The following is a 23,446-nucleotide window of genomic DNA, read 5'->3' as shown; positions in this document are numbered from 1 at the left end:
GTGCTGTCCTTACAGCAGAGATCAGATGAGTCCTTCAGGACTGTAGTGGACACTGAATACCTTGCCTAGCTATCAATTTCCCTATCAAATGAGCAGCAGCTACACTTTTATGTTGTGCTGGTTGATAACAAAGTTTATACCTTTGAGATATAACATTGAGTTAATATGACAGGTCAGGATTAATCATTAATGAATATATATATACTACAGCACATTTCTTTTTGAACATGAGAAGGTAAGGGGAACACAGTGCATATTAATAGAATTGGTATAACCTTGCGACAGTGCGTAGACATGCTGTGTTCTTATGATTGAACCCCAAAGGAAAGACAGTGTTAAGGAACCGGGAGTAACAACGCTTAACTAAGATAATTGCGTCCCCTGGGAAACCCTGTGATGGTTAGGGAATAATACAGTCAAGGTAAAGGCTTACAGAGGGTGAATAAAATTAACCCTTAAGATTAGACTGGTACATAGAGGACCTCGTTTCGATTCCATGTAGAGGAAAGAGGTGAGTGGCTGGGGGCCTTTCAGTGCACTGTATGTGAATCAGTCTCATCCAATGCCTACTATGGGCAAAGCACTTTTCCACAACAGTGGCAAACGCCACAGGGCCTCAAGCCCAGAGGAGAGGTGGGTCAGTTCAGTGGACATGGCCAAGACATTCCGCAGCTGCTCAGGCTTAGCATGTAATTCGGCTTTGGGCCACATCAGACGCATCTCAGATACTTTAATAGTCCTAGCGCTGGCTCGGATTAGTTTCTGTCTGCATGCCGCCTTCAGACGGAGAGATGAGAGCTTCCCGCCTCGCCACCATCTTGGGGCCCTCCACTTGGTCCAAGTCGTGTTCAGACTGGGCTGTGAAGGTAAGTTGCCTGTCGACTGCCGTAGGGCATGCTGATGCATCCTCTACTCTATGCTCTGCCCAATTTTTCAAAAGCTCTGTTCAGCCGAGCCATGATGTCTGGATGTTCCTCGGCTACGTCGGGGCACAGCGCTGCCTCCGCCATGCTTGGTGGTTCACCTGAAGTTCCTGCAGCTTCAGTGGCTTCACCCTCTGCTCCCAGTAAGTCAGGGTAGCGTCCCATGGATGGACCGGGATCACACCCGCCAGGAGGGGTGGGGTTACTGGGGCCCCCACGGAAATCCAGTGGGAAAATCCATCTGGGAGGTCGTCCGTTCCTCCCACCTGGCACACTGTAGGCTGCATGGTCCAGATCGTGCCTTAGATTAGCTTCTGTTGAGGTTCCCTACTCTATAGTGCACTTCAGTCAGGTCAAGAGACAGGTATGTTGCTGAATTTGGATGAGATTGAGCGCACAGAAGCTGGGAACTGCTTGTAATATTAGTGAGGAGCTCAAACCAGGCATGTCTTTCCACCATGACAGTCAGCCCCCTCCCCCCCCTTCCCTCCCTTTCCCTTCCATATCTTTTGGGTGCAGGAGGGTGGTGTCATAAGAGTCCGGTGGGAGCTGGCTGGCCATGGCTGATGGGAGTCTGAAGTTTCAGGATTCCTTCCCCCTCCTTTGCTCCTGCCTACCTGCAAAGATTTCAGAAAGCTGCAGGGAAGTGACCTGAACTCACTTCCTACCAGCATTGTTAGATCAACTATTTATGCAACCAACAAAGCATATTTGCTACATTTTCATATTGATATGAAACACTATTGTAGCTTTATGCGTAGAAAGTAAATTTTCACAGTTTACACAGTCTGACAGTTTTTTGTCTTTATGTCCTCAGCTTAAAGGGACACTATAGTCACCTGAACAACTTTAGCTTAAAGGGACACTATAGTCACCTGAACAACTTTAGCTTAAAGGGACACTATAGTCACCTGAACAACTTTAGCTTAATGAAGCAGTTTTGGTGTATAGAACATGCCCCTGCAGCCTCACTGCTCAATCCTCTGCCATTTAGGAGTTAAATCCCTTTGTTTATGAACCCTAGTCACACCTCCCTGCATGTGACTTGCACAGCCTTCCATAAACACTTCCTGTAAAGAGAGCCCTATTTAGGCTTTCTTTATTGCAAGTTCTGTTTAATTAAGATTTTCTTATCCCCTGCTATATTAATAACTTGATAGACCCTGCAAGAGCCTCCTGTATGTGATTAAAGTTCAATTTAGAGATTGAGATACAATTATTTAAGGTAAATTACATCTGTTTGAAAGTGAAACCAGTTTTTTTTTTCATGCAGGCTCTGTCAATCATAGCCAGGGGAGGTTTGGCTAGGGCTGCATAAACAGAAACAAAGTGATTTAACTCCTAAATGACAGTGAATTGAGCAGTGAAATTGCAGGGGAATGATCTATACACTAAAACTGTTTTTTTTAGCTAAAGTAATTTAGGTGACTATAGTGTTCCTTTAAGCCTTTTGGTGTAAAGATTGTACACACTGTATGATTAATTTAAATCATCAGGTAAGTTGTCTTAAGAAATAATTTTCAAGATGATGATTAAAACAGCCATGCTTGTGTTTTTACCAGTTCAAATATGTTTCCATTTCAGCTTTCCTGACCCACCATTTTGTAAATAAGTAAGATGTGTGAGTGGGGGTATTGCCAGGGGTAGGGCAGGTCTGAGAAATTTTATGTGACATAGTAATAACATTCTATGTAATTAAAATGTAATTAATACAAGAACGATGTATCTTATTTACACAGACTGGTTTCTAAAAACATTTATTGTAGTTTATTGACACATTGCTGGGAGTATAATTGTTGCGGAGCTCTGTTGTACAGTCAGACACACAAACTATATGGATCTTCTAGAGGAGAGGGACATTAGAATAGAAAAGAAGGACAAAGGGAATGGGACTAAAGTAGGGATAGTCTCTACTAAATAGGGATGCTTGGAAGGTATACAATTAGTATATTAATTTCCTTGCATCTATTCAATGGAACTTTAACTTCAGTTGAAAGTAACACAATAGGTGGGCTAAATAAACAAGTAGTTGCAACAAGACAAGCTGGACATACAGGAACAGGAGGTGCTGAGGATCCAGCTCAAACAAGTTTACAATCTAAGGGAAATGGGGTAAAATGACATAAGAGGTAAGAGTGAGATCTATTTCATGTAATGGAAAGGTAGGTATCGAGAAGGTAGGTAGGTATCGAGAAGAAAGCACAATGGCCACAATTGGAGGAGACAAGATGGATAATGAGATGTGAGGAGGGAAAGAGTTTAGCTGATATTCCTTCTTAAATAGTTATATAACCCAAGGTGAAAATAATTATAATATATGCAAGAGTGTGGTTGTGTTGTTAACCCATCATATTGGGAATGTACCGACAATCTGACAATCAGATTAAAGGTATACACCAAGCACCATCTCCATCATAGCTTATCGTATTAGTAATAGTGCTAGGGGACCGTCACTGAGAACTTCCTTTGTAAATGTTCACCATTTGTTAGATATTTATCATCATTTATGATTTCTACTCACTTACCTTCTGATACTATCAGTCTAACTTCCTCATTGACCCACTACTTGGACAGGACAAGCAGTCTCACACCATCGAGGTCAGTCTCTCTCACTTGCACGGCACAGGTCCACGCTTGGCCCACATTGCAGTAAAGTTACCAAGAGTGCTGTGATCAATCTGAAAGTTAGACCTCTCCATCCGGTGTCACTGAATAGAGGAGTAACACTGTAGCACTAGCACTAAAAACAACACAATAAGCTGTCATGGTGTCCATTTAAGTTCTCTTTCTTAATTAATCTTGGTGTAATGCAATGTCTGCAAAAAATGAACATGTGTTGTGCCGAAATATAGCTCATTTAACCAAACAAAAACTGACAGTGACCCATGTAGTCTTGACAGTTCAACTTACTTATGTCGATATCGCATAGGAGATCACATAGTATATTATGTTTTTAAATGATGGTTATTATAAAATAATTACATAGCATTAATCAGGAGTCAAACCTTGGCTCTCTGCCTCTTGAAAGACTACACCTCCCATATATGTCTAGCAGATGTCCAAAAACTGCTTGGGCACAATGGTCATCAAAACTTTATGCGACAAATTGATATTTTATATGTTTCCCCTATAATTGAATTCTGCATCTGCTAATTTTACTTAGTCAAAACCTGCACTGAATCACAGCCGATATGGGCAGCAAGACAACTGTTGCTGGTGGTTTCAGCATCTGTATCATTAAGAAATTACAGTCAACAATAACATATTTTATCTAGATTTGCCAATATTAGAATAGCTTAAATTGTATTAAGTCAATCAATCAACCCATTCAATTTAACCACAGACAGCAATTTGCAGAATTCCTTACTCACTATGTGGTGCATTGAGTGTTGTTTGCCTCTTCCTACCTCCACTGCGGTACATTTGCCATGTAATTAGACTTGTCTGTCACTTTGGAAAGATACGCATTTTAGGCAGGAAATATACATCGCAACCTGTAATCAGATGCAGAGCTGTGATGTATTTTATGCTCGATGTTTTCAAAACTGTTTGCCTTTGCATACTGAAAAGTCATTACTGAAATGAGCAGAAACTCTTTAGAATCCAGATGTGAAAGCAACATATTTTAAGTGAACAAACAGCAAGGGTCTATTGGAGCCAACGAAAGGATTTCATTTTAAATATTGTAGGAAATGCCACAGATTTTCTTCCAATATTTGGCAAAGAGACAGAACGACATGGAACAGAACGTTGCTCATTATACTATATGGCCAAAAGTAAGTGGACACCACTCCTCATTATTATTTGTTCTTGTTCAGCCTCGTTCATTGCTAATAAGTGTAAAAATAAAGTTTAACAAACATGGAAGATAAAACTGGCACTACTACAGAGCTCAGCGACTTTCAGTTGTGGAATAGTGTTAGGATGCCAAAATATCAGAGTGTAAGGCTTATTCCCTGCTAGAGGTTCTCCTGCCAACTGTTTAGTGTTTGTTAGCGGGAAGGGAAAATTTTTGATGATTAGCAATAACTAAGTTAACAATAACTAATCAAGGTGGTATACAATGCTGACTCACAGATTGGGATCACTAAGTGCTGTAGAACATTCAAATCACTTGCTTTTGTTTGCATCGTTCATTTACAAAAAATGTTCTTTGAGAGTTTCAGGAAATAGGTTTCCATGGCTAGTATTTGTCTTTTGTCTGAAATCACAATGCACACTGCCTATTGCCAGTTATGGTGCTGACAGCATGGGCGTAGGAACCGGGGGGAGTGGGGGGACGCATCCCCCCCAGCAAATCGTGCGGGGGGACAGGTTATAGGGCCCCCCTCATGCTGCAGCCACCTAAGCGCTCTGTAGAGAGCCTCAGACGGCTGCAGCTTTGCCCGGGCTGGTGCGTCCATGAGGGCGCACCGCCCGGGCGCAGCATGAGGAGAGGGGCTGACAGGAGGTAAGCGCTCAGCGCTCTCTCCTGTCACTCCCTCACTGTAGCGTGGCCGAGCCCTGTATGTACAGGGAGCACCTGTCTCCTGTACCCGGCCGGACTAACAGGAAGTGCACACTGAGTGTGCACTTCCTGTTAGTCCGGCCGGGTACAGGAAACAAAAGCTCCCTGTACCCGCGGACCATACAGGGCTCGGCCACGCTACAACAGAGGTAGGGGAGGGGGGAGGAAGAGAGTAGGGAGGGAGGGAGAGGGGGGGGAGAAAAAGAGAGTGACAAGGGAGGGAGGGGGGGATAAAAAAAGAGAGTGACAAGGGAGGGAGGGTGAGAAAAAAGAGAGTGGCAAGGGAGGAGGGAGGGGGAGAAAGAGAGTGACAAGGGAGGGAGGGAGGGGGAGAAAGAGAGTGACAAGGGAGGGAGGGAGGGAGGGGGAGAAAGAGAGTGACAAGGGAGGGAGGGGGAGAAAGAGAGTGACGAGGGAGGGAGGGGGAGAAAGAGAGTGACAAGGGAGGGAGGGGGGAGAAAGAGTGACGAGGGAGGGAGGGGGAGAAAGAGAGTGACAAGGGAGGGAGGGGGAGAAAAAAGAGAGTGACAAGGGAGGGAGGGGGAGAAAAAAGAGAGTGACAAGGGAGGGGGAGAAAGAGAGTGACGACAGAGGGAGGGGGAGAAAGAGAGTGACGAGGGAGGGAGGGGGAGAAAGAGAGTGACGAGGGAGGGAGGGGGAGAAAGAGAGTGACAAGGGAGGGAGGGAGGGGGAGAAAGAGAGTGACAAGGGAGGGAGGTAGGGGGAGAAAAAGAGTGACAAGGGAGGGAGGGAGGGGGAGAAAGAGAGTGACAAGGGAGGGGGAGAGATTGACATCCATCACTCACACACAATCACACAATCATGCAACCCTTACACACACAGAAAAACACAATGCATTCCTTACACACACTTAATGCACCCTGTACACACACTCAATGCACCCCTTACAGACGCACACACTGCATCCCGTACATACACAGAAACACACCTTGCAGCCCTTACACATACAAACACAGATTCACACAATGCATTCCTTACACACATATCAGGACATCCCCTACACACTCCACCCCCTGTGAACAAACTCATTGGTGGAACATAAAGGTGGACACTGGGACCCAGACCTTGAGCTGTGTAAAGGGCCCCCAAAAAATTAAGCTGCTTCCCGTTCTCCCAGAACATTGATTTTTGGGACCACAGTTACAAACAGCCTCCAGAGAGCCTGTTCTACACCAGACCAGTGGAGCCAGACTGCAGCTAGAGCCCATCATCATCCTCATCTGGTTGTAAGTAGGCAATCTAGCATATTATTCGTGGCACATTAAAGAAACACTATAGTCCCCAGAACCACTGCAGCTTAATGTAGTGGTTCTGGTGTCTATAGACTGTCCCTGCAGGCCTTTTAATGTAAACACGGCGGCACTCCAGCACTGGCGTTAGTTAACATGGCAGAAAAATAATTGGAAAGGGTTAGGGGGGGCTACTAATAAGGATAGGGGGAGAGGGGTAGGTAGAAAAATAATTGGAAGGGTTTAGGGGGGCTACTAATATGGATGGGAGGAGGGGGAGGTAGAACTATTATTGGAAGGGGTTAGGGGAGTACTAATATGAATGTAAGGGGTAGGGTGGGTTCTAATATGCATAGAAGGGGTTAGGGGGTACTAATATGCATGGAAGGGGTTAGGGGGGTACTAATGTGCATGGAAGGGGTAGAGGGTTAATATGCGTGGAAGGGGTAGGTGGGGTTCTTTTGTGCATGGAAGGGGTAGGGGTGGTTCTAATATTCATGGGAAGGGTAGGGGTGGTTCTAATCAGGAGGATACTGGCGCTGTATCCGGGTAAGTAAAACCCCTTCCCTGTAGTGACCCTTTAATGTTATTATTTAATCATTTATATTGCGACTGCAAATTCCGTAGCGCTGTACAATGGGATAATCAACTCCTAGTTTACGGAATAAGAATATACCCGGCGAGTAAAAATGCTATCCCCCCCAGATTTTTTTGGGTTCCTACGCCCATGGCTGACAGTGCAGACAATGGCTTCTAAAGAAGTGCAAATGTGTTTTCTAGACAAATGAATGAAGCTTCACCATTGAGACGTTTAAAGGGTTACTTCTACTTCAGACTAGGGATCTTCATTTCATTGACTGGGGCATATTAACTCTACAGCAAACAATGATAATATAGATAGATAAGTGTCAAGGGCTGCCCTGTTCCTTTGGAATGTGTTACCTCGTGTCATCAGAATTTCCCCTAGCCTCCACTCTTTCAAGAAGTCACTAAAAACACACCTCATCAGCCCTCACCAGTTCCCCAGCCTCCATAGCCAGCCCAGCTCACTCTCTATCCTGTCACTGCTTAGGTCTCCCTAAAGTTAGTAGGTTTACTAACTTATTTCAACACATGCATCTTATCCATCAATCCCTATCTTCTCTGACCTGCTGTTGTTTCTCTTGTGTGTCTTTATCCCTTCCTCATAGATTGCACGCTCGTTTGAGAAGCGCTTTTTCACCTCTTATCTGTTATATGCCACATGTGATTAAATTTAGTCAAATATGCACATTTTACAATTGTAAAGTGCCTTAGAATATGTTGGTGTGATATAAATGTTAATAATAATAGGTTCTTTAAGATTTACAGCAACAACTTGGGGAACTGCTTTCATTGTTTCAGCATGACAACGTTCAAAGTGAGATCCATATAGAAATGCTTTGTGAAGATAGAATGGAAGAACTTGACTGTCCAGCACAGAACAATGACTCAAGTTCGATCAAAAACCTTTGACAAAAACTTAACCAAGCTCAATCATCTAATCCAGTGGCCAGCCTCACTAACATTTTGATGTTTGACAAGCAGGTGTCCACATACTTTTGGCAATGTTACACGTGAGGCAGGTCCGTTGCTAGCGGGCAGGCAAACCAAGCAATTGCTTGGGGCCCCGAGCTGGCCCGCGGCCCCAAGCAGAGCCGGTGCTTACTATAAGGCTGAAGCTGCCTGAGCGCTCTATAGAGAGCCTCAGACGGCTGCAGCACTCCTCGTCATCACCTCCCCTTCTCTGGCTGTAGCATGGCCGAACTCCTCTTCCTCCTGTCAGTGACAGGAAGTGAGCACTCAGTGTGCACTTCCTGTCAGTCCGGCCGGGAACAGGCAACTGATTCTCCTGTTACCGTGGGGTACACGACCGGACTGACAGCCAGGAGGAAGAGGAGCTTGGCCACGCTACACCCAGAGAGGGGGAGGTGAGAAGAACATAGGGAGGGAGGGGGGAGTAAAAAGAACATAGGGAGGGGGGGGAGTAAGAAGTACACAGGGAGGGGGAGGGGGAGTAAGAAGGACACAGGGAGGGGATTAAGAAGGACACAGGGAGGGGGAGGGGAGTAAGAAGGACACAGGGAGGGGGAGGGGGGAGTAAGAAGGACACAGGGAGGGGGGAGTAAGAAGGACACGCGGGAGGGGAGTAAGAAGGACACAGGGAGGCGGAGGGGGGAGTGATAAGGACACGGGGGAGGGGAGTAAGAAGGACACAGGGAGAGGGAGGGGGAGTAAGAAGGACACAGGGAGGAGGAGGGGGGAGTAAGAAGGACACAGGGGGAGTAAGAAGGACACATGGAGGGGGAGGGGGAATAAGAAGGACACAGGGGAGGGGAGTAAGAAGGACACAGGGAGGGGGGAGGGGAGTAGGAAGGACACAGAGAGGGGGAGGGGGAGTAAGAAGGACACTCAGTGTGCACTTCCTGTCAGTCCGGCTGGGAACAGGAAACTGAATCTCCTGTTACCATGCAATACCCGGCCGGACTGACAGCCAGGAGGAAGAGGAGTTTGGCCATGCTACACCCACAGAAGGGGAGGTGAGAAGAACATAGGGAGGGAGGTGGGGGGGTAAAAAGAACATAGGGAGGTGGGAGGGGAGTAAGAAGTACACAGGGAGGGGGAGGGGGAGTAAGAAGGACACAGGTAGGGGAGTAAGAAGGACACAGGGAGGGGAGGGGAGAGTAGGAAGGACACAGGGAGGGGGAGGGGAGTAAGAAGGACACAGGGAGGGGGAGGGGGGAGTAAGAAGGACACAGGGAGGGGGAGTAAGGACACAGGGAGGGGGGAGTAAGAAGGACACAGGGAGGGGAGTAAGAAGGACACAGGGAGGGGGAGGGGGAGTAAGAAGGACAGAGGAGAGGGGAGTAAGAAGGACACAGGGAGAGGGAGGGGGAGTAAGAACGACACAGGGAGGAGGAGGGGGGGTAAGAAGGACACAGGGGGGAGGAGAGTAAGAAGGACACAGGGGGAGGAGAGTAAGAAGGACACAGGGAGGGGGAGGGGGAGTAAGAAGGACACAGGGAGGGGGAGTGGAGTAAGAAGGACACAGGGAGGGGGAGGGGGGAGTAAGATGAACATAGGGAGGGGGAGGGGGGAGTAGTAAGAAGAACATAGGGGGAGGAGTAAGAAGAACACAGGGAGAAGGGGGTGAGGAGATGAGGAAAACACAGGGAAGGGGGAGGTGAGGAGAAGTGGAGATGAGGAGAACACAGGGAGGGGGGTGAGGAGAAGCAGAGATGAGGAGAACACAGGGAGGGGGGGTGAGGAGAATACGGGGGGGTGAGAAGAGACTGGTAGGGGAGGGTGGGAGGAGAGGAAAGACCACTAAGGGGCGGGGCAGAGCTCTAAGCAGTATTTGCACTGTAAACCTTTTTTATTGATATAAAGTGTGGGTGAGCTTAAACTGTATGGCTATGCTGTGATTCCTGTAGGCTTTGCGTGCGTGTGCAGGGTGGGGGGGTTGGAGTTTGGGGGGGGGGGCTTCCATGTCACTTTTGCTTGGGGCCCCCAAATTACTTCAAATGGCCCTGACTAATGTATATATATGAAAAATAAATAAAGTGATAATGGCTCCGATTCAGAGGCATTACCTTTAAGTAGGTACTACGCGACTAAAATAACATTATCAGAACCGTATATTGGGGCTGCATGTCCTTGTGGTTTCCAGACCAATTGGCACCATGAGTATACCTGGCACTATTGATGCCCATGTTTTTAATGACATTGGGTACACTATAGATTAATCTCAGGCCTCTTGGTGACAGTTGTGTGAATTTGTCCCCCCTCCTTTCCTTCATTCCCTTACACACGGGACGCATACCCTTCAATTAACAGGCATTATTAGCATACCCATTAATATTGATGAATATGTCCCCTCATAATATGGGCTTCTGTCCTCTAATGGCATTGAACAAGATACACTCATTTTAGGTATAGATGGTCCTGCCCTTGTGGTCATATAAGGACCAACAAACATACCTATTTATACTGATGATTTATGTCCCCCTATGAGATTGGGGCAATATACAGTAAAACATGGGGTTTTCTCTTTTTCTTTATTGCCATTAGTAAGGACAAAATCCTGCTCCTTCGTTATGCAGTATTTCATACTCATCATTTTGGTTTGCATTGTAATTGGACCCTTTAACATTGATGGTCATATCTCCGCACAACATAGGGATATTTCTCATTTAGAACGGGTCCCTGCCTGGAATCCTATGGGACCGAGCCCGTTTTCGCCTCTCTAAGGGGGGCGGACACTTTCTCCGCAATAGTGGGCGGGTATACCTCCCCACCCATGCTGGTGATTGGCCGGGGGCGTGTTTGGAGACACGCTCGTACTATCTAGGACACTGCCTCCCGGTCCGCGTCATGTGACGCGGCCACGGGGAGGAGTGTCGGATGACGTCCACACACTCTCCCCACCCAGGACATTACTTCCTGGTCCGCGTCACATGATGCGACTCGTGGGGAGGAGCTTAGGATGACGCACATACTCACGTGACCGCACACAGCCGGCACCAACTAAGCTGATATGTGAAGGTATTTAAACAGGTTCAGGGGACACCATAAGCTTACTGCTCCTGACGACGGCGTGCTGTAACGCCGAAACGCGCGTCGAGCTAGCCTCTTTATTTAATTACTCTGCACTTTAGAGGTAGCACTTATAATGATTTTTGTTTAATTTAACTTAAGTTATTGAGATAGGCAGGGACTGGGTAGGGACTTGGAACTTGGTAAGCACAAGTGGTTTATCCACTGTGCTGAGGTATACAGGGACAGTCTACTCACTATAGGAGTCCTTGCTTTGGACTCAGTACCAGTGGGGGTTGAGTGGGGGTTTTTTCCTTACAGTGCTGTCTCCTTTTTAGCCCTATTTTTCCAAGTCTACTCTACTACTCTGTTTTAAGTTACTGTGAGTCTCTCAAACCGGACGGGGGATTCTTTGAAATAGGACAAAGACTAGCTTGTCTCCTTGTACAGTGAGCAGCTGTCTTAGTATTATCCCCCCAGGCTTGGTCCAGTACTACTCCCCTTCCTATCTATTTTATTTACTTTGTGTTTCCCTTTAGGATTATTAAAAGGTAGGGACTTCCCTCCCCTATTACTCTCCATTTGGGCTTATTTTTGGCCCTTTCTCTTTTCTCTATTTTAATGTATATATATATGTATATATATATATATTCACACATTTGACAGATGATGGCTGCTGAAATTGGAATCTTTGCTACCACTGACAACCGACATGTGCTATGTCAAGATCTGTGTCATATCACCCTGTGACCATTGGCTGACAAACACCTTTAGGCAAATCATACATACTCATTGTAGTCTGACAGCTTGGACAGCCTCAGATACTGTATTCTACAGGGAAACATCCCAGTGTGCCAGTCCAGGTCCAGACCACAAGATCTGCAAAAAACCACTCAGTGCCGGGCTACCAAAGGCCCTGCATAATACCCGCATCCTGTATTAATCCCGCAGAACCGTGCAAACAGCCATTCAGACGCATCTCCTGCTCATTTTATTTGCAGAATAATGGTCTGAGGCTTCAGCTGGCAACCCCTTCGCCTGCCCTCCCACTCTACTTGGTCAGGGGCAATAGTCTTCTTGTGCCTCACTGCCAGCCCTCCTAGGCTATGTACTTTGTTAATTAATATTATCCTTTTTGCAGTTTGGGGACAAACAGCAGTATCTGAGAATAGAGAGGCATAAACAGCCATCCTTACACTGACTAGAAAACAGCCAGCTCTTGTTTAGTTTTATTGCTATGGTTAAGTGTTATTTATAGTATCTGTGGCATTTCTAGGATTACACGATGTGTGCTATTTCCTGTCATTATATTATGATGGACATCAAAAATAACACGGCAGCCAGCTTGAAGCAGAATGGCGTGTATTAAACTAGAAGCTAGACTGGCTTCGTCTGGTGCATGGCTGACATGAGCCGAATCAATGAAACAAATACTGAAATATACTGTATGGCCTCAATATAAGATGCAATAATGTTAACATATTTTTTGCATGTCTCTAAAAACATTCTACACAATTTGCCACCAATCCCATTCATCTGACTGACGGCATCAACTCGTCCATTGCTCTTTATTTCCCTTTCCTCTCTCGTTGCTGTGACTTTTTAAAGAAATCAACATATTTATTTATTTTTAAATCCATCACCCGAGTAAGAGATTTTTTTTCAATTGCACTTTATGGCCAAATGCGGACATACATAGAAACATAGAATGTGACGGGAGATAAGAACCATTCGGCCCATCTAGTCTGCCCAATTTTCTAAATACTTAAATAAGTCCCTGGTATTATCTTATATCTAGGATATGCCTATCCCACGCATGCTTAAACTCCTTCACTTAGTTAAACTCTACCACATCAGCTGGAAGGCTGTTCCATGCATCCACTACCCTCTCAGTAAAGTAATACTTCCTGATATTATTTTTAAAACTTTGCCCCTATAATTTAAGACTATATCCTCTTATTGTGGTTGTTTTTCTTCTTTTAAATATACCTTCTAATTATTGAGCTCAGGTGTTTCAGCCTCACTCATTGATAACAGGTGCATGAAATCCATTACATAGCCACAAAATCTCCAGAGGTAAACACTGTCAGTACAATGGAGCTGACTTTAAACATGGCACTGTCATAAAATGCCACAAGTTAGATTGACACGTTTCTGTTCTAATAGATCTGCTCCGGAAAACTGCAAGCGCATATTGCTGCAAAGGGAGGTGAGGTGGCTCCATAATAATGCTCATGGTTTTGAAATGGGATAGGAAGGATGTCCAACAAGTTCATGTAGGTGTGATGGTCAGGTGTCCGACTACTTTTGGCCAAATAATGTGTGTTTGCATATTTGAAAGTACTGCAGTTTAGGGGATAAACCACTGACCTTTCTTCCAAAATGTACTCAGCCCCTTTCAAAATTGCAAAGAAAATGGAAATGTTTTTGTACATTATTTTATTATTTCAAGTGTATAGTTGTATATTTTACAACTCCTCTTCCATTGTCATGCTGCCAAGCATTCAAAGTAAAAAGTATGGTGTTTTAACAGATTCCATTGTATTGTTTCAGCACGGTCATGGAGGAGCTCAGTTGTATCATTAAAAACCCATTATTGATCGCATTTGTATAAAACAATTAATTAATGGTGCAAAGTAACATAAGTTGTCAATCAAAGACTTACCATTTTAAAATGATAAGGGGAATGCTCTGTAGACCCTGATTTACAATGTGAATAGGTAAAAAGCATGGGTTGCCACCCTTAGCATTGGTGGGGCTCTGAGCAACAACATTTACAAAACCCTGCTATATACCCACTCATATCACATGCCCCCTCTGTTCCCTCCTTTAGCCTGCCTTCCAAAGAGAACCCTGCAAATTCACTGGTGGTCTCGTTGTCTTGGGAGTCGTGCGCATTTTCCGGCACCAATTTCTCTTTCCTACTGCTCTGTTGTAGCCTACAAATACACTTGAGTGATACAGTGTGACCAGTATCATTCGGGCACACTTTGGGCAACAAAGTAGCAGCAGATGTGTGCACAAGGAGTGGTTGATCCCCTTGATCAACCAATTCCATAGACTATCATGAAAGGGATTGAATTTCACCAAGAGTGTGGGGTTCGGTACTATGGCCCCACTAATCCTTCTATCATGCTGGCATAGTGGACTGAATGGAAGCAGAAATAAAACATTTCACAGCTGGCAAAAAAAAAAAAAAATGTGTAGTAGTTAATAAATATCAGTTTGTTTTTTTTTAAATCAGAGAGTAGTCAAGTAACAAATTCTAAAATCATACATTTCAATATTAAACCAAACTGAAGAGCTTTATATCTAATACATGTTAATTTTAATACAGAGCAAAACAAATATACAACAGATATTATAACCAACATTTTCCAAATGGTGTTACTGTGTCGCACATGAAAAGTTAGTGTTGTTTTCAGTAAACAGTGACTTGAGCTGAGTTGACAACAAAATAGTCAAATTAAAGGGACACTCCAGGCACCCAGACCACTTCTGCTCATTGGAATGGTCTGGGTGCCAACTCCCACTACCCTTAACCCTGCAAGTGTAATTATTGCAGTTTTTTATAAACTGCAATAATTACCTTGCAGGGTTAAGTCCTCCCCTAGTGGCTGTCTACTAGACAGCCACTAGAGGTCACTTCCTGCATCATAGCACAGATTATCTGTGCTTGAGCGTCGCTGGATGTCCTCACGCTGTGTGAGGACCTCCTGCGTCGCTCTATTCCCCATAGGGAAGCATTGAAATTTATTTTCAATGCTTTCCTATGGGGTGCGCCAATGCGCATGCGCATTAGGTCTCCTCGGCCGGTGGGCGGGATCAGTCTCGCCCACCGGCCGATGGAGGAAGAAGGTGGAGCGGCGGGGGAGGAGCAGGCAGCGACGAGGGACATGTCGCTGCCTGAGGTAAGTGACTGAAGGGGTTTTCACCCCTTCAGTAACCGGGGATTGGGGGGTGGGAGGGAGAGGAATCCTGCAGTGCCAGGAAAACGGATTGTTTTCCTGGCACTGGAGATTCCCTTTAAGGCTAAAATATTGAGTTGGGAAAAAATTAATCTGCTTCATCAAAACTCACTGTTTAGACCCCAAAAGCAGTCAATCAATCATGTCATTTAGTGAAAAGGGTTTACCAGATGGAGTGTTTATCACAAACCAGAAACTGTGAAGAATTGACAAGGTAATTATAAAATGTTTAGCAAAAATGCTGAGCTGAAAAAGTAGCCGATTTGGAGATTTTTTTTTTCTGCTCAGCTATTTTAGTCTAAAAGCAGAACCCCCTCCCCCCCCCCCCCCCCCCCCCCCCGCAATCCACCACAATTTTCCAGTGTAGTAACTAAACCCCTGATACATGTATTCACTCAAGAAACAATGACACAGTTTGATAAATATAGGCCAATGTGCGCTTCCCTTATGAAAGCAGTAGTGGACATGTGCACATGTACATTTTGGGCATAAGGTAAGGCAATGAGAGGACTTACTATAAAACAATGCAGGCATTGGAGGCGCGTGCATTTATGCTCATTGAATGCCATACTGCCAAGGTGGTGACATGCTCTTAGGTGTAATATCCATTGTGCTTCTTTATAACTTCGTCTAAGGCAAAGGTTTTTTTTTTACTGTAAGAACAATCAGGATGTGGAATTCTCTGCCTGAAGAAGTGGTTTTATCAGAGTCCATACAGATGTTCAAACCGCTACTAGATGCATACTTACAAAAACAGAATATTCAAGGATATAATCTTTCAATGTAGGGTAATAACTGCTTGATCCAAGGATAAATCTGACTGCCATTCTGGGGTCAAGAAGGAATTTTTTTCCTAGCTTGTTGCAAAATTGGAAGTGCTTCAAACTGGGTTTTTTTTTTTTTGCCTTCTTTTGGATCAACAGCAAAAAACAAATGTGAGGAAGGCTGAACTTGATGGACGCAAGTCTCTTTAGAGCTATGTAACTATGTAACTTTAGTAAACATTCAGTTTTGTAATGTGTCGGTATATTGTATTAATCACAATAAATGTACGCTGGCCTGAATACACAGCAGTGAAAAATTAATCAATCCATGTATTGGATATATGGAGGAATACTATACTGTAGAGTAGTATACAATAATAAGACAGTGCTAGTGACATGCAATGATCATTTAATTTTTAATCTTAAAGTTAAAGAAACACTACCATTACATTTCTTCTATTGCCTTATTGATTTCAAGGAGTTTAAAGGAACACTTCAAGCACCATAACTACTTCAGTCCCACTGTGCATCTTGCCTGAGCTCTGCTGGGTACCACTACTTGCCTCCACAACTCTTACTCTGAGAGCCAGAAGGATCTTCAGTTAGCTCTCCTGAGTTAAGCTCTAGCTCTCTGGTTGAGAGTGTCGGCTGAAATAGGAAGCGGCACCCAAACCTTGATAAGATGCCAAGCCATTCTAAACTGTTCTAGTTACCCGGTGCTTCTGGCCCCATGAACATTACAAACATGACAGCACACTATAGTGGTTATGGTGCTTGGAGTGTTCTAGAATAAAAAAGATGTGATCATTCATTCAACTGTTGTTTACTTTTTAGCCTGATTGTTCTCTCAATGTGTTTTAGTCTGCTAAAAAGAGTTGATCAAATCCAATTAGAGCATTTTATGTTTAAATATGATTCAATTTTCTCTTTAAAAGGGAACCATCAAAAGCTTCACAATTACACTATTGAAAATGGCAATGAAAATAACCTATAACTTGTGTTAATATTTTTCACATTTTGCTCTGTTTTTTTTTTTTTATTTGTTTAAAAGATTTAGCAAAAAACAGCCCTGACACAGGCAGAACATGAACAGAAACATTGTTGTGGTTTCTCCTGCTCTTTCTATGCTGTGTCTATGCTGACTGACAGGTGTAAAGGGCAGAGGTCATGTCAATGATTGACAGAGACCAAACATGGAGGTATCCAACGCTAGGATAGAGGTATTTATTTTTTTGTTTGTGTTTTTTTCTATGTTTCAGTTTATTTTTCTGACCATAGAGACACATATTTATTAAATGTAGGGTATGTGAATGCATCATATTACAAATTCTGGAATAGAATGTTTCTCTATTAATGATACATTGTGCACATGAGTCAGTCCACCCCCTGGCTCTCTGACAACAGTTTGATCCCAATGTACAATGCAAGCCATAATTAGGGTGAAATGGGATAGAGATTCATACACAAGCAATAGGTCAAAAACAACATTTAAAAAAAATAATTGTATAAATCTTAACCCTATATTATTATAGGGAATTTATACTTATCTGAACCTAAATGAGATTGTACATGTTCTTTTGTGGTTGTATATCTTTAAATACAAATTATTGTAGATTTAATTTATCTTTTGGTTTAAGTACTTTTAAAAATTTGACTGGGTCTATTCCCCAAATGATTTTACTTTGTCTTGTTTTGTTTTAGCATCGACAATAACATGTCTATCTCCTTCGCAGGATTGTTTCAATGGCCAGTCCCACTCACCATTGTAGTTTCTGCTATGGAACCAAAGCTGTTGATAAATATGTTGCAGGTAACATTTACAGGAGGACCTGTAAATTAAACAGTAGACAAAAAAAAGAAAAATGACAGGTTTTGTTCAATAAACGCATTCATTGATGTTGGGCTTGCCAGCGGCAGAGCTGCACTTACCATTGTGGTTTCGGTGACAGATCCAAAACTGTTTATAAAAATATTGCAAGTAACGTTTACTGGAGAACCTGCGGAATGCAATAAGAGTTTTGCACTATATGTGGAAGCAAGAGAATGACTTGGATCGGTATGAGCGGGTGGCTCAAACACAGAGGACATAAAGATGAAATTATATATACCGTATATATATATAAAAATAAAAAAAACACATGAACAAGAAGTGTTTCAAAGCATTACGTGAATGCTTGCATGTTGAATAAAACATAAACAAACAATAAATACTAGTTTATGTATTGCCAACATAAAACAAGAAATGAAATCATGTACAGTGTAATGCTGGTAATGTATGGCAAAGGAGAAACATGAAAAAGCTTTAAGAACCCAAATTTGATCATTCCTTTTACAAGTGATTTTAATGTAGAAAATACTCCAAAGAACGTAACATTACAGATAAGAATATAATCAGGGGAGAGAGAGCTCAGTACAGCTAGAATCCCATTACTCAATGACACAAATGGGATTGTAAGAAGCAAAATACTTTTGTAAATGTATTTTACGGACAAAAAAGCAAATTTAATGAAACAAACTGTGATTCAATGATAGGCTGAGTCACTCTGAATATCTTCCTGAAGGTGGAAAGACCCATACTGCATTTCTTTTCTCCTGGGAAAATCAGGATCAATATATGCCATGTTTTTGAAGAATTGTTAGGGCGGTTTATTATAACAACTTTGTGTGTAAACGGAATACAGATGATCATGCAGTGGGATAAATGTCTGTGAATAATGATGATATCCATAAAAATATAACATTGATCATTTCACTGTTTGAAAAAAAGGTTTGATGGCTTTAGAGATTTTGGACACGGAATAACAATTGTGAGTTATACTCAAATTATAATCTATTAAATGATATAATATAATCAATTAAATAAGTATTGCTGCCACGTTTGCAGGAAATAAAATACATTTAATGGCTAACAAGCATGAGTACAGCATCTATGGTCTATTATTTATTGTGTATATATTGACTGGATTTATAAAAAAAAGACAGAAGTTTATCGAAAGAAGGTATGTTGTCAGCTTTAAGTCTGAAACAGATTGAGTAACTGTAAAGAGAATAAGTCATTCAGAACACTTGTGGACGACAAATTTACTTTCAGGTCAGTGTTCATTTACGCTACAAGCTAGCGAAGTCATCAGCAAACATACATCTTAAAAGATACGTTGTTATACTTATTCCAACCAGCTGGCTCTGTTTCATAGTGATGGGAAAATGTTAAATGCCAAGTTCACTCTGATTCTAACCCAGAATTGCCGTTAGGTAATGGTAATGAACAGTAGGCTGACAATTGATACAGGTTGACTATGGAGATCAAGGACTGTCCCCAGTTGGCCAGAAGAGGATCACCAGCCAAAAGAGGGCTCTCTACTGTTCCATTGGTTGGTCAGGAGATGAAAGTTCCCCTTCATTGGCTCAGTGGAACTTTATGCCAGGGTGACAGTGATTTTGTGGTCTGACCCTCTAGCACAGGGGTTCTCAACCTTGTCCTCAAGGACCTCCTACCAGTCCAGGGTTTAGGGATTACCCGGGTGTGTCAAAGGTGTTTAAAAAAAGAAAAAAAAACACCTTATAGTCTAAGGTGTTTTTTTCCCCTTTTTCTAAACACCTTAGACACACCCAGGTAATCCCCAAATCCTGGACTGGTAGGGGGTCCTGAGGACTGGGTTGAGAACCCCTGCTCTAGCAGATGCAGATCAAGTATATTACTTCTGTACCATGAGCTCTAGCTACTCAAAGCATTGCCAAAAGGTATTATAGCTACACTCTGATACATTAAGTATCCCACGCGGTATCTACATTTAAACTCTCAACAGCCCTTTCTTCATACAGACACACATTCAGTCACCGTAGTCCTCTTCACACAGACACACTTAAATACTATAGACAGCGCCCTCCATACACGCTAAAAATAGCCTCCTCCACACCAGAAATCCCACTCGACACACACTGCAGACAGCCCTGTCATACACACTACAAACAGCCCTATCTGACACACTACAAACAGTCCTATCCACAGACTCTGGTAACAGTCCCCCTCCACTATCCACCCACACTACATATATAGTTAAGCATTACCAAAAGTTAAAGGAGGAAAAATGATGCCATGCTCTAAATGAGTGTTTAAGAAAGGTGGTCTAATCCTGATTAGGTGGACTAAACCTAACCCAGTAATACTTATGGTTGTGGGATTAAGAAACAAAGCAAACATTTATTTACAATGCATTTTACTAAAAGCTACACATTGATTGCCTTTGATGTTGCATGTTTTTAACCAAAAGCAAACAATATATTTTGATAGAACAAGGTTTTTATATGGGCAAACCACACACAAGTTGGGCATGAGTAAAGACCCAAAAATAGTACTTAATTCTCTTCTGCTCTTATACAAAAAAAAAATAGTTTAGCGCTTAATATAAATTCCAAAATGTAGAGTATGTGAAAACAACCAGATACCTCAAGCAATGTATGTAAGCATCAATGGGAAAAATCTTTGAATGATACAGGTCTTTGTATCTTTAAAATACAAAAATATGCATACAATAGTGTATAACTGTGAATAGATAATTACTATTGTGTGACAATTGAACGCTCACACTTTTATGAGCTAAAAACACTTAGCTCAGGTGCAAACGACTTGGGGGTCCAAAAAGGCGACCCTTCCCTTATTAATGTTGATGTTCCTCTTAATGGATCCTAGACAGTGGCTCAAAAGAGACACGAACATAGGGTAATACAGTAGTACATATATATCTCCAAAGGAGCATTAAACAGCTGGGTAAGTGCCAAATAAATAGGTCGAAAATTAATTAAGACTATTTATTTAAAAAATATATTATTAAATTATATGAAAGGATAAATCCACGTATATTACAATACTTTATTAAGGGCAGTGTGGTCTTTACCAATAAATAACATATATAATCCATATGCATAAAATCAAGGGGGTTCCATATTTCAAAAACTGATTATATCTTAAAAAAAGAAAATGTAATCAATAACTTAAGTTAAAAAATTACATATTTCGAAATATGAATTAAGACTATAAGGGATAAGTAGGGGCGGACTGAGAACGCTCAGGGCCCCCGGGCAAAATAAATCAAGGGCCCCCTTACAGGCTTCACCCATGCTTCGCAGCAAGCCCCACCCACACCCTACACAATCTTTAGACACAAGGAACAAAAGTGCAATCAATTCTAAACAAGTGCAATATAATTAACAAATGTGAAAAACAAACTGTGCAAAATAAATAACAATCCCCTCAAGGCCCCCAGTAGAGACTACAATTGAGGGCTAATAGGCCATGGAGGGGGGTCTTTCTAGCAGAGGCTATCTCAGTGTCCTTTAGAGAGTGTGTTAGAAATAATCTCCTCCAGGCCCCATTAGAGACTACAATGGAGTCTAATAGGCTTGGAAGGGCGTCTTTCTAACAGAGGCCATCTCAGCGTCCATTAGAGCAGTGTTTCCCAACCCAGTCCTCAAGGTACACCTACCAGTCCAGGATTTAAGGATTACCCAGTTTTGTCTAAGGTGTTTTTTCTTTTTTTTCTAAAAACACCTTAGATAAAACTGAGTAATCATTAAATCATGGACTGGTAGGTGTGCCTTGAGGACTGGGTTGGGAAACACTGCATTAGAGAGCCTCTGTTAGAAACAGACGCCTCCAGGCCCCAGTAGAGACTACAATTAAGGGTTATGGGCCATGAAGGGGGGGGGGGAGGGTCTTTCCAGCAGAGGCTATCTCAGTGTCCTTTAGAGAGAGTGTTCGAAAAAAATATCATCCAGGCCCCTTTAGAGACTACAATGGAGTCTAATGGGGCCTGGAGGGATGTTTTTCCAACACTCTGGTTCTTATTCACAATATAGCAACACAGCATAGCACGCTGATACCTAGGCCAAGTTGGCTCCTCTCACCTTAATTACTGTTGCTGGCTGGCAGTCTGTGGGCTTTCTGGTTATGGCTGGCAGGCTGTGGGCTTGCTGGCTGCGACTGGCAGGCTGTGGGCTTGCTGGCTACTGCCGGCAGGCTGTGGGCTTGCTGGCTACTGCCGGCAGGCTGTGGGCTTGCTGGCTACTGCTGGCTGGCAGGCTGTGGCTTGTTGGCTACGGCTGGCAGGCTGTGGGCTTGCTGGCTGTAAACCTCTGGCTTGCTGTAGGCCTGTGGGCTGGCTGGCTGCTGGCCTGTGGGCTGGCTAACTGGTGGCCTGTGGGCTGGCTGGTTGGCTTGCTGGCCTGTTGGCTAGCTGGCTGGCTACTGGCCTGGCTGGCCTGTGGGCTGGCTGGCTGGTGGCCTGTGGGCTGGCTGGCCTGGCTGGCTGGCCTGTGGGCTGGCTGGCCTCTAAAGATGGCTGACAAAGGTGTGGCCGAGCCCAGTTTTTTGGGCTTTGTAAGGCAGTGTGCGGAATACAATGAAATCCGGATTGTGCGGGCGGCATGACGTACAGGACTCCATGGAAACCCAGGACCGGGCCCCTCCTCCTATGCTGAGGTAAGTAGTGCCGGCCGCCGTGCCCCGATAGCCAGGTGAAAATAACTCTGTAGTCAGTGCACATTCTGTTATGTGCATGGCTGCACGCACAGTGCACTGGCGCGGCGGGCAGGGCAGCCACCAGAAATGTTGGGGCCCCTGACGCAGCTCAAGGTCTGGGCCTCAGGGGCCTGCCCACATGGCCTGCCCCCAAGTCAGCCCACATAACCCATCTTGAGTCCACCCACAAGGATGAAGTGTGTGTGTGTGTGTGTGTGTGTACTGAATTTGGTTGTGTGTGTATAGTGGCTGTAGAATGTGTGTAGTGGATGCAAAATGCATGAGTAAAGTGGATACAGTGTTTATAGTGGATTCAGATTGAATGTTTGTGTAGTGGATAGAGAGTGTGTGTAGAGTGAATGAATCGTTTGTGTATAGTGAATGCAGAGTGTGTGTTTGTGAAGTGGATGTAGTGTGTAGTGAATTATGTGTGTGTGTTTGTGTACTGAGTGCTATGTGTGTGTTTGTGTAGTGGATACTGTGTGTGTTTGTGTAGTGGATACTGTGTGTGTGTGTGTTTGTAGTGGATACTGTGTGTGTGTTTGTGTAGTGGATGATGTGTGTGTGTGTTTGTGTAGTGAATGCTGTGTGTTTGTCTAGTGGATGATGTGTGTGTGTGTAGTGAATGCTGCGTGTGTGTTTGTGTAGTGGATGCTGCGTGTGTGTTTGTGTAGTGGATGCTGCGTGTGTGTATTTTTCAGCTGTTGAATTTTTATATTTTTAAAAAAAAAAATTATTTCTCCCTCCCTGCCTCTTACCTGTAGCCAAGGATGGTGGACACTGTAGTGTGTGGTTGTGTAGTGGATGCAGTTTGTGTGTTTATGTGGTGTATGATGTATGTGGTTGTGTAGTGGATGATGTGTGTGGTTGTGTAGTGCATGATGTGTATGGTTGTGTAGTGGATGATGTGTATGGTTGTGTAGTGGATGATGTGTATGGTTGTGTAGTGGATGATGTGTATGG

General features: G+C 43.6%; 1 protein-coding gene across 4 annotated transcripts in view; it reads right to left on the bottom strand.

Annotated features, from left to right (window-relative positions):
- Positions 1 to 23,446, bottom strand: part of GLRA2 (glycine receptor alpha 2) — a 244,097-nt gene that overhangs the window by 167,486 nt on the left and 53,165 nt on the right. The window contains exons 1-2 of one of the 4 annotated variants that reach the window (XM_063449070.1): positions 17,896 to 17,959; positions 17,728 to 17,795 (exon numbers count right to left, since the gene is read on the bottom strand). The exons of 1 other annotated variant lie outside the window; for it this stretch is intronic. In XM_063449070.1, the coding sequence (XP_063305140.1) occupies positions 17,728 to 17,730 (3 nt within the window). In that variant the 5' untranslated portion in view covers positions 17,731 to 17,795; positions 17,896 to 17,959. Of the gene's footprint in view, positions 1 to 17,727; positions 17,796 to 17,895; positions 17,964 to 23,446 lie in introns of those variants that run through there. 2 more of the 4 variants (XM_063449052.1, XM_063449043.1) reach the window with 2 other exon arrangements.

Source organism: Pelobates fuscus, chromosome 1 (assembly GCF_036172605.1).
Source record: "Pelobates fuscus isolate aPelFus1 chromosome 1, aPelFus1.pri, whole genome shotgun sequence".
NCBI classification, from domain to species: Eukaryota; Metazoa; Chordata; class Amphibia; order Anura; family Pelobatidae; genus Pelobates; species Pelobates fuscus.
The sequence above is the reverse complement of the archived record's forward strand: the minus strand, read 5'-3'. Positions and strand labels throughout refer to the sequence as shown.